This window comes from Pipistrellus hanaki (assembly GCF_964339955.1).
Source record: "Pipistrellus hanaki genome assembly, chromosome: 10".
Lineage (NCBI taxonomy): Eukaryota > Metazoa > Chordata > Mammalia > Chiroptera > Vespertilionidae > Pipistrellus > Pipistrellus hanaki.
Genome location: NC_140512.1, coordinates 51009534 through 51021698, shown reverse-complemented (window position 1 = coordinate 51021698; position 12165 = coordinate 51009534). Strand labels below are relative to the sequence as shown.

At 38.9% G+C, this 12165-nt stretch overlaps 1 protein-coding gene across 4 annotated transcripts in view; it reads left to right on the top strand.

The window, feature by feature from the left end:
- AGBL3 (AGBL carboxypeptidase 3) overlaps nt 1–12165 on the top strand; it is a 61802-nt gene that overhangs the window by 35733 nt on the left and 13904 nt on the right. For 2 of the 4 annotated variants that reach the window (XM_084896573.1, XM_084896569.1), the window contains 4 exons: nt 1493–1558; nt 6546–6603; nt 7120–7191; nt 12097–12145. In XM_084896573.1, coding sequence (XP_084752699.1) covers nt 1493–1558; nt 6546–6603; nt 7120–7191; nt 12097–12145 — 245 coding nt within the window. The remainder of the gene's footprint in view (nt 1–1492; nt 1559–6545; nt 6604–7119; nt 7192–12096; nt 12146–12165) is intronic. The other 2 variants (XM_084896567.1, XM_084896568.1) reach the window with 2 other exon arrangements.

The following is a 12165-nucleotide window of genomic DNA, read 5'->3' as shown; positions in this document are numbered from 1 at the left end:
CTCATCTTATTCACTGTTTATAAAAGCACAAAAGAACCTTGACAGATGAGAGGTGGGTCTTATTAAGGTGTGATATTTAAATTTGACTTATGCTTACCTTACTCAGAAAAGTATTTGAGTCATCTGACAAAGATGCATCCAGGATAGCAAGAAATAAATTAAAATTAAGAAAAATTAAATGGGAATACAAACAAATAAACTAGATGGTGCGGGGAAGTTAACTTCCACGATGGTAGAATGGGAACTCTGCAGACCCATTCACTAGCAAAAGTGGGTGAGAAATATTAAAAACAAAACCAAAAGCAACCATTTAAACAATGAGGTTCAAAGATTTCTTCCACAAAGAAGTAAAAAAGCAGGAGGCTGGTGTTGCCCCCGAGAGAAAGTAAATGAAAGCTGAAGGGTGTGGCATTCCCTCGTTCTCGGGGTCAGCCTCTGGGTTCTGTTGTAGTTTTCGGTTACACTGATGAGGTCATCGTTATTCCCAACTGTGAAAAATTTTACACTTCCATAGTTTTTATACTTTTCTACATTTGGAAGACTACACACCAAACTTACCATTGATTATCTCTAGCATATGGGAACACGTTCACTTTTCACTGCTTGCACCTCTGTTGTTTGAATTATATAATATGTTATTGTAATTTTCTTATGATTTGTAAGAAGATACCCCAAAAAAGAATATTCTTTCTAATGGATTCAGCTACTTATCAATGAAAAAGTTGAGCCTTTTGGTCAAGATTAAGGGAAGACTGGGGCATGAGTATTTCATGGGGACTGTTTCATTTTGGAAAGATGAAAGGATTCTGGAGATGGGTGGTGGTATTGGTTGCACGGCGGTATTAAGTACTTAAGGACATTGAACGCTACACTTAAAAATGGTTGAGATGGTAAATTATATGTTTGGTGTATTTTATCTCTCTCTCTCACACACACACACACACACACACACACACACACACAGAAGATTAAGGGATGATTTAAACAGTGAATTTACACTGGCTGCTATAAGGTTGAGCTAAAGATTAAAATCAAGCACACACACAATTAGGGAAAACACGCTCAATAATGGGGCATTTTAAACACACTGAGCATTTTATAACAAGTCTTTATTTGTTATGAACACCCTGCCTGTCATCCCAACATTCCTTTCCCCATCACAAGGAACATTCACACACTGATATATAATACTATGTTACTGTTGGCAGAAATGATTCAATATAGATTTCTAAAACTAAAATAACATCAATAAAAATAATGCCTCTAGAAATGGCCCCAAGAACATATAGCAAATGGAAAAAAAACACAGACACATATATTTATGAAAATCTACACCTTGGTTAAAAACCAACAGTGAAAGTCTATGGCGTTTGAATCAACATTCCCTGCTCCCCTCACCCTCCCCTCACCTCCTTTCACCTTCCCCTCAATGAGTCTGAGACTCAGACTGTAGACAAGTGCAGCCCAGACACAGGGCCTCCTCTCCCCACAGATACCAGTCAGAGAGATGTCTTCCCGGGAAGGTTATCCTGACTCCAGTGCTAAAACTACATTTCAGGTGAGTGCAGCCCAGAAATGGCCGTCCCTCCTGCCCAGACCCCATTCATGAAAGAGGCTCTACTTTGCGTGCCACGTCACAAAGAATAATCGCCCTTTGGCTCATCATGTGGTGGTTCCACACTGGAAAAAGCGAATTTAGAGAAGACCAGAAACTACTGCCCTCTTTCCATCTACAGCCCAGCTCCTAAAGTGAGGTACCACTGAGAGAAGGTCATTGTCCCCACCCCCAGATCCAGAGACACTCGGGTCAGAACCTTTGACTTGGGGGAGAGCTGGATGAAATAGCTCCTAATTTCTCTTCCAAACCTGGGACCCCCCAGTCTGCAGGCCAATGCTCTATCCACTGAGCCAAATCGGTTAGGGCAATTTTAATGGTTTGCTTATAAAACATCAATGCATCCCAAAATAATAGTAGTAAATTATTTTTTAAATTCTTTAGTTAACTTCATCTCCTACTAGGACACACTTAATAATGAATTTTGAAGACTTTTAGCACAAACAATTACAGATTTCTATGGTTAAAATTTGTAGATCATATTCATAAGGATATTAGCCTGGTGGTTTTCTATGGGACGAATGCAACAGTTTATTATGGTTCGCAGCATCATTTTAATTCAGGAAGAGGGCGAAAAATGCAGAAATTTAAGAGTTCATCAAGTCTTATAGTGATTTTCTTCAGCCTAATTTTAACCCTATTTCTCCAAATTCTGGTGATTATGTAACACTAGAGGCCCAGTGCACGAATGCACTGGGGGAGGGGCAGGGGTTTCTCACCCGGGCCTGCGCCCTCTCGCAGTCCTAGAGCCCCGCGATTGGTTGCCCCAAAGAGGTAGGCCCTGCCCACCATCTGGGACTCTGCGATGGCTTGCCCCCCTGCAGAGTGAGGTCCCACCCACCCACCGCAGCCCACCAGTCGGTGGCCTGGGCCTCCCTCTGCAGAGTAATTGTGGGGCGATGGCTAGGCCCCCCCAACCAATTGCATCACACCTACCTTAGCAGGCCTGGCACCATTGGGTGTCATAGCGTGGTGGTCATCTGGGTGGTCATTCTGCTGTTCTGCCATTCATTCAATTTGCATATTATGCTTTTATTATATATACTAGTGGCCTGGTGCACAAAATTTGTGCACAGGGTGGTAGGGTTTTGTTCCTCAGCCCAGCCTGCACCATCTCCAATCTGGGACCCCTTGAAGGAGGTTCTACTGCCAGTTTACAGGGATCGGGCCTAAACCAGCAGTCAGACATCACTCTCACAATTTGGGACTGCTGGCTCCAGCTGCTCATCCCCAACTGCCCCCCCTGCTGGCCTGCTCAGCTCCACCTTCCTTCCCCACTGACCTGATCACCTCCAACTGACCCCCACTGACAGCCTGCTCACCACCAATTGGCCCCCCTGCTGGTCTGCTTACCCTCAACTGCCCCTGCCATCCCATCCTGGCCTGATCATCCCCTGGTGACCCAAGGTCCCCGCCCCTCATTTTTTTTTTTTTCCTTTCAACACCTCTGAGTAGAGGCCAGAGCCAGCTGGAAACAAATATCTAGGATTTATTTATCTTCTATAATTGAAACTTTGTGGCCTTGAGCGGAGGCCAGGGCAGGTGGGAAGCTTGGCTTCCTCCACCGCTGGGGGCAACCCAAGCCTCCTGCTTGCTCCAGCTCCATGGCTGGCTGACATCTTCGTTGGGTTAATGGCTTGTGGGTGTAGCAGAGTGATGGTTAATTTGCATGTTTCTCTTTTAACTTTAAAAGTTAGAATATTCACTTAAGCTTATAGTCCTCCTGGGTCAATATATTGTAATATTTCCCTTTTTCCTCCCTTCAATAATCTTTCAGTTTTTACATTTTCTCCCATTTTCATACTGATTGTGTAAAATTTTTTTGCTGCCAATCAATTTTATGTACAAAGGGTTTTTATTTCAGTTTTTAATTCTATTTCATCCCCCAACTTTAAAAAATATATATTTATTGACTTCTCAGAGAGGAAAAGAGAGGGAGGAAGAAATAGAAACATAAATTATGAGAATCATTGATCAGATGCCACCTACATACTCCCTACTGGGGATAGAGCCCACAACCCAGGCATATGTCCTGACTGGGAATCGAACCAGGACCTCTTAGTTCATAGCTCAACCATAAAGCCACATAGGCAGGCCGTACTCCATTTTTTATCATAAGTTGATAAGCATTACATCTTGGCAAAAATGTTTTCTTTTTCAGGCCCTCTGAAATTTCTTTATAATATCCGCATTGTTACAGAAGACCAGAAAAAAAACAAGCCATGCTTAGAGAAAGGGAGTTACATTTTATTAAGGGCAGGGCCAGAGAAAAATGTGCCTTTCAAATTCTGGGCCCCCCCCCCCTTCACCCCCACGATGGAGGAAACCTTTTCTATTTATACTTTTCCTAGCTCTTTTGTCTCCCAAATTTGAAATGAGACTTCCAGGTCTTGTGGGAAAGAAGGCCTGCGTGCTGGAATGGGGACATGAGGCCATATCTCAAGACCTGGCCTGGTGCCAGCACTGAATACTCTGTCTGGGGCATAGTCCACGGCCTCTCTGGAATGGGAGTAGTCTTATTTTCCTTATTATTTAAGCAAGCAAGCATTTACAGAAACCAAAATATCAGGGTTAAAATTTCAAACAGCAGTTTTATATAAGATGGATGCTTCATTCCCCATTGGTTTTATGTCCATGAGTCAAATCATTGACTCTTTTGGGTCATTGTTGGTGAGGGAGTTATATTGACCCATGAGGACTATAAGCTTGATTGAATTCTCTGCTGAATAAAGTCAGTGGGTCTGTTTATAAGATAAGGCCTGGAATTAGGGGGTCCAGAGAGTCCTGGATTCTCTATTTTGCCTGGGCTGTCTTAAGCCAGGTGTGATGAAGCCATGTTGGAATTCCATCAACCTTGACTGCTGTAGGGGTGGTCCTTTCCAGGTAGGAATTAGTCCTTGTGTAGCAAATTTCTTTACCCAAACAAAGTTACCAGGGTGGAAGGATGGACGGGATCAGAAGTTGGTATAGGCAGAGTACATTGGACATGCTTCTGGATTGCTTTCTGGGTGAACTGTAAAGCCTATAAGAACTTGAGTAAAGACTGGTTGTGAATTTTAGCTTTTCTAGATTAGGTTTCCATGTAAACTGGTGAGGTGGGTAGTTCAGGGTTTGGAAGAGTCACTAGAATCTATAGAGGCCCCACTGGTTTTAGGGCAACCTTCTGGGCTGCTTCATCTGCAGCCTCATTCCCTCTAGCTTCTGGGGAGTCCCCTTGTCTCACATAGGTGATGAAAAGACTTAATTACATCTGGTAGTGCTAGTTGGCCAGTCGTCCTTGCTCTGCTCATATCTGTCTAGTTGCCTAATATATTACCTCAAGGATCCTGGCTCTGAATTTATTTTAGGGAAAATGGACACCAGTGGGCTCTTCTAGCTACTTCCTACTGAGGTAAAAGTAGGAAGTAGCTAGAAGTAGGAAGTAACTAGAAATCACAACTCCAAAGTGGAAAGGACCCACCCCCACAGCAGTCAAGGTTGATGGAATTTCGACGTGGCTTCATCACACCTGGCTTAAGACAGCCCAGGCAAAATAGAGAGTCCAGGACTCTCTGGACCCTCTAAAGATTAGTCCTGGCCCTCATTCTGGGCCTTATCTTATAAACAAGCCCACTGACTTTATTCAGCAGAGAATTAATTCTATCAAGCTTATAGTCCTCATGGGTCAATATAACTCCCTCACCAACAATGACCCAAAAGAGTCAATGATTTGACTCATGGACATAAGTCAAACTACCCACCTCACCAGCTTACATGGACACCCAATCTAGAAAAGCTGAAATCCATAACCAATCTTTACTCAAGTTCTTACAGGGTTTACAGTCCATCCAGAAAGCAATCCAGAAGCATGTCCAAGTACTCTGCCTATACCAATGATTTGACTCATGGACATAAAACCAATGGGGAATGAAGCATCCATCTTATATAAAACTGCTGTTTGAAATTTTAACCCTGATATGTTGGCTTCTGTAAATGCTTGCTTGCTTAAATAATAAGGAAAATAAGACTACTCCCATTCCAGAGAGGCTGTGGACTATGCCCCAGACTGAGTATTCAGTGCTGGCACCAGGCCAGGTCTTGAGATATGGCCTCATGTCCCCATTCCAGCACGCAGACCTTCTTTCCCAGAAGACCTGGAAGTCCCATTCCAAATTTGGGAGACAAAAGAGCTAGGAAAAGTATAAATAGAAAAGGTTTCCTCCATGTGGGGGGCCCAGAATTTGAAAGGCACATTTTCTCTAGCCTTAATAAAATGTAACACTCTCTAAGCATGGCTTGATTTTTTTCCAGTCTTCTGTAACAGCATAGCACAGAAACAAAAGTCTGATCACATTAAAAATGTTTTCATGGTTACATATGATCTATATGTAGTCTACTCAATATTTGCAGTCACAATTCTACAGTGTTGTGTCTCTTTTAGTCCAGATAAAAAGCAATGTCATGAATGTTCTTCCTTACTGGATTTCTTTGCAAGCTACGAGAAAATAATTTTCATCTTTTCTATATAAGCATAGCTTTGTAATTGCTTATATATTTTCATATAAGTTTATATATTTTCACCCATTACATAGTGTTATCTTCCTATATCTTTATTCTTCTCATTTCAGTGATATTATAAACTACATTGTTTGGCCTCTTATCATAAATAGGTTCCATATGCAGTGAAAATTTTTTTAACTCCCTTTAGTGCCAAAATATAATAATAAAAATATATAATATTATTTTCTCCTACTCATAGCTCTAGAAGAAAAGTAGTGTTGGAAAAGGTATTAGGAAGTTCTGATAAGAGATTATTGTACCCATTCTAAACCTACGAGGATAAAACGAGAAATGTTGAAAAGAACTCTTTCATAAGAGTTCACATAGGAAATATACCTCATTGTCATCTGTGTAACAGTATTGCTTTTGTTCTGGTTCTGTGTTCCATTAGGTTTGTGGTAGAGGATATTTAATGCCAGGATACAAAGAATCAAATTCTGATGTGAAAGGTAATGTTCTGCTTCTACCCTCTCTTAAGTGATGAATTCACTTACTCAACAAACACAGTTTGTCTGCCATAGCTTTGAGGTTCCTGCTGTACTTGGTGCTTAGAGCTATCGGAAAGTGTACTACACCATTTCTTTCCCAGAAGCTCCTTTTTAATAGGGGGAGACTAACAAGCTGAGTTCTGCTTGCTGTATAACCTGTTTTCATTTAAAACTGCAGTATATCATTAACTTTGACCTTATTTATAACTTACTGTCTGTGTATATTATCAATTATTTATTTATAATAGATAGGAATTGCTGCCCCAAATGGTATGAATATTTTTTAGAGTTCTGCGATAAGTAGCAAAAATGCAAACAAAAAAAAATCATAAGATTTGACAACTGTGTTATTTTAACTGAACTAAACTACTATTGGCATATTATCTGCTAACATTTTCATGTGAAAAAGATAAAAATATGAAATGTAAGAGTCAATGAGTTGTTTTCATGCTACTAATGATCTTTTTTATCATCTAGATACAAGGCCAAATGTATCAGATGATCGTGTATTTGATTATTTCAAAAGACCGTTACCTAATCAAGGTTCAGGTGAGTAAAGTGAGAGTAGTATAAAAAGTAAAGACTTTATACTCACATCTATCAAGTATTATTTTCATAATGTGGCAGCTAAATTATGTCTCCTCCATTCTCTTCTTCTTCGGTTTTGATTTGATATATTGGTCCAGTGTTTTAGTTCTTAAATGTATTCCTCTTAAACTAAGTCTTCTTAGATTCAGCCTTTCATGATCTTGATTTTTATTATGTCACATTGTTGTACCATATACATATGTGTATACGTATATATTTTTGTGTATACATACACATGTGTATACATGCATCTCTATACATACATTTGACCTCTTGTCAAAGCTTCAAACTCTTATATTCATCTGCTATACATATTCACATAGATGCCCCATGTATCCAAATTCAAATTCACCTAATTCTACTCTAAATGCTGTTCCTCCTGTATACCAAAGTGTTCTCTCTAACTTTGGGAGCAGGACTGTCTCCATAAACCTGAACTAAACCCCGTTATCCTTTATCTCCTTTTGCTTCCTCCATCCCTCATATCCAGTTAGCCACTGAATCTACCTGAATTTATCTCATAATCCCTTTTCTCAATCTCCATTCCCTCATTCTTTTTTTAAAATATATATTTTTATTGATTTCAGAAAGGACAAGAAAGAAAAATAGAGATAGAAACATCAATGATTTGGAGAAAATCATTGATCAGCTGCCTCCTGCACACTGGGAATTGAGCCTGTAACCTGGGCATGTGCCCTGACCAGCTCATAGGTCAGCGTACCACTGAGACACACTAGCCGGGCTCAGCTACCCTCATTCTTTTCAGACTCGTATGACCTATTTCCCAGGAGTGTTACAGATTTCTAATATTGTCATCTGAATTGCACCTTTCACGGGACCTTAAAAGCCACCTCTTAATAAAACAAATCTGCTTATGTAAACCTACCTAAATCCTTTCAGTAATTCCCAGTTTTCTAACACTGATTAAAGTTGGCACAGCCCTAAGACTTAAATATTTTTTAAGCTTTCTCTTTTAAATATTTTAAACTTTTCTTTTTAAATAATTTAGTACAAAGACCTATATTTATTTCCCTACCTATATATTTTTCCCCACTGCATTTTTTTAGATATCATGCTCCTTTATCCCTGAACAACTCCAGCATATATTTTCTAGGAATGTTCTCTTACATTAAAATTAGGAAATTCAGCTCTTTGGTCTCGGCGGCCGAAGCAAGATGACGAAGGGGACGTCATCATTCGGCAAGCGCCTCAACAAGACGCACACGCTGTGCCGCCGCTGCAGCTCCAAGGCCTACCTCCTGCAGAAGTCCACCTGCGGCAAGTGCGGCTACCCCGCCAAGCGCAAGAGGAAGTACAACTGGAGTGCCAAGGCCAAACGACGAAACATCACCGGGACCAGCCGCATGAGGCACCTGAAGATTGTGTACAGCAGATTCAGGCATGGATTCCGTGAAGGGAACAACACCCAAACCCAAGAGGGCAACTGTGGCCGCATCCAGTTCATCTTAAGGATTTTGATCAGTCGCTCAATAAGTCTCGGTTTAAAAAAAAAAAAAAAAAAAAATTAGGAAATTCAACTTTGATACAATTTTCTATCATCCTATAGTCAAATTTTGCCAGATACACCAGCAATGTCTTTTAGAGCAAAACTTCTCCCTGATTCAAGATCATGACTTGCATTTAATGGCCATATCCCTTTGTTCTCTTCTCATTTGGAACAGTTGCTTGAACTTTATTATTCACAGCACTGGCCTGTTTGAAGATCATGGGCCAGTTGTCTTATAGAATGTCTAGTTTTAAAATTTTAGAGTACACGATGTTACCTGAGGAGCTTATGCAAACAGCAGCTTCTCATTCGGAGTTGGTCTTTGTTGTCAACCTCAGATCATTCTGGGGTTGGTGAGTCATCTTGCAGACCACACTTTGCTACTCACCACTTTGGGAGTTACATTGAGAGTTGGTGGGACACAACCCATCCAACCCTCATTCATCCTGAGTAGCTTTCATGTACAGTTTCCTTTCAATAATGTTCCATTACTTAAACAAAATGAAGAAAAATTTTTGACAGACCATTAGCTGCAACATAGAAACCAAGTTTTCAAATGTGACATATTGAATTCCAATGAACTGAAATTGTTTGGTCTGCTGTTTGGTCTATTTGCATATTAGCCTTCTATTACATAGGATTTTTTTCTTACTTGGCATGCAATGTGCCTGGAAGAGGTAACTCAATCAGAGCCCTTTGACTTTGGTCATCTCTTGCCAATATTTATTCTAGTCAGAAGAAAACTTCTTGATAGAAAAGACAGAAACAATTTAAAAGCTGAGGAATTCTGCTCTTTGTTACCCATTCACATTTTAAAATAATTCCAACAGGACAAATCTAAAACATTCTTTGGTATATTTTCATTCTGAAAATAGATAAATAAAATTTATTTTTTGTTTTCAATATTCATATCTTAGCTCATTTGATATTTTAACCTTACTGACATTATTCTTCTATATCTAAGCTATTTTCTTATATTTAGTTTTGTTACATAATCTCCTTTCACCTTCGTTCATGTTCTTCTAAAAATCACACAAGTAGAAGATGTGTGTTTATCTGCAGAGGTTTCATGTCATACTATGCAAAGATTGTGCTAGGTACTGGTGTACAATGGGGAATAAAATATAGTCTGTTCTCAAGAAGCAGAGAGAATGAAAACAAGTAAACAGACAATAAAAATATAATGAGATAAATGCAACTTACTGTGCTATGGATTATGTAGGAGTTGTTTGAAGATAAAAGTTTCTCAAAAAGTTGATTGTTAGGACTTACAGGGGCCTAATAAATGGCATGTTTCTTTACTATGTTCTGAGTCACTAATAATTAAAGGAGTTAGACAAACAAAATACTAGCAAACTAAATCTAACAAAATGTAAAAAGAATTATGCACAATGGACAAGTAGTACTTACTCAGAAATGAAAAGTTGGTTTAACATTTGAAAATTAAACAATGTAATGTAGTAGTCGAGGTCAACTACAATCCTAAAATATTAAATGGAAATTCCAGAATTAAACACTTAATAAGTTTTAAATCTCACGCTGTTCTGAGTTGTGTGGTGAAGTCTGGCACCATCCCGCTCCATCAGGGATGTGAATTACCCTTTGTCCACATCGTCTTCCTGTACACGTTCCCCACACATCAGATCAGCTCTGTGGTATCGCAGTGCTAGTGTTCACTCACCTTATTTTACTTAATAATCATCCCAAAGTGCCAGAGTAGTGGTGCTATTTGAATGCCAAAGAGAAGACATAAAGTGTTTCCTTTAAGTGAAAATGTGAGTACAGTACAATTAGATATTTTGAGAGAGAAAGATACCACATTCACATAACTGATTACAATACATTCTTGTAATTGTTCTCTTTTATTAATATTTGTTCATTTTTCACTATGCCTAATTTATAAATTAAACTTTATCATAGGTATGTATGTATAGAGAAAAACATTATAGCCCTAGCTGGTTTGGCTCAGTGGATAAAGTATCAGCCTGCAGACCTAAGGGTCCCGGGTTCGATTCCAGCCAAGGGCATGGACCTTGGTTGCAGGCTGCTCCCTGGCCTGTGGCCCTGGTCCACGAGCATGCAAGAGGCAACCAATCTATGTGTTTCTCTCACATTGATGTTTCTCTCTGTCTTTCCCTCTCTCTTGCACTATTTCTAAAAGATCAATGGGAAAATATCCTCAGGTAATGATTAAAAATATAAACAATCAAACAGTATATGTAGGGTTTGGTACTATCTGCAGTTTCAGGCATCCACCGGGAGTCTGGGAACCTATCCCCCATGAATAAGGGGGTATTGACTACTCTGCTGTTTCTCTATAACTGATGACCTCTGAAGAGTCCATAGGGAGTATAGAAAAGGATGGATTAATTGCACCTGGGTTGTTTGATATTATGTGTCAATTATGACTAAAATTCATACAGAAAAAAAAATTACATTTGTAGGTAAATAAGACTGACTCAACCCTCCGGGTATGGCTCAGCAATTGAGCATTGACCCAGGAACCAAAAGGTCACCAGTTAGAGCATATGCCCAGGTTTCAGGTTCCATCCCCAGTGTGGGGCATGCAGGAGGCAGCCAATCAGTGATTCTCTCATCATTGATGTTTCTATCTCTCCCTCTCACTTTCTCTCTGAAATCAATAAAGAAATATTTTTCAAAAATAAAGTAAAAGGTCTTATATTTAGGTCTTAAGATAACAGAATATTATGGCTTATAAAATTTAAATATTTATACAGAGTTAACATCTGTATCAAAGGAGACAGAAAAGTAAATATATTGTTATACTATTCTCATGTACACTCTTTGTTTAATTTATTTTATTAATCACTATAATTACCACTGTTAACTAGCCCCATTGTTTTGTTAAAAGAGTTTAGAAGCATTAAAGCAAATAATACCAAATAATGTAATAGTTTAAGTAAACACATATTTTATATTTTATGTTACAATCATAATAGATGTGTATATGATGATTTATTACATTTTTACTGTTTTTTTGGTCTGGTATGGCTGTATCCTGGGCTGGCTCTCTAAAAAGTTAGTTACCTTACTACACATGTATATGTCCTTCTTACATCCTAATATTCATAGATTCAGTTCTCAACTTTTGTCAGTTATTAGGTATTTCTACTGTTTGCTATTCTGTTGAAACACTTTAATTAAGAGGCTTCCAAGTGAAATATATACTAACATATTTCATATTTCTGAATGAGACAATAGTAGATTAATTGAAGATAAGCTCAATTAAGTTAGCTGTTAAATATATGAATAAGATAATTGGCAAGAAAGTAAACTCTTAAGTTTTGTTAATCTGATAATCTGAGTTTATAAATTTTTTGGTATATTTTCTTTTTTAGGGAAAATGCCTGGACAGACCCCTTCCTGGCTTCTAAAAAAATATTTGAGGTACGAGAATCAGTATCTTA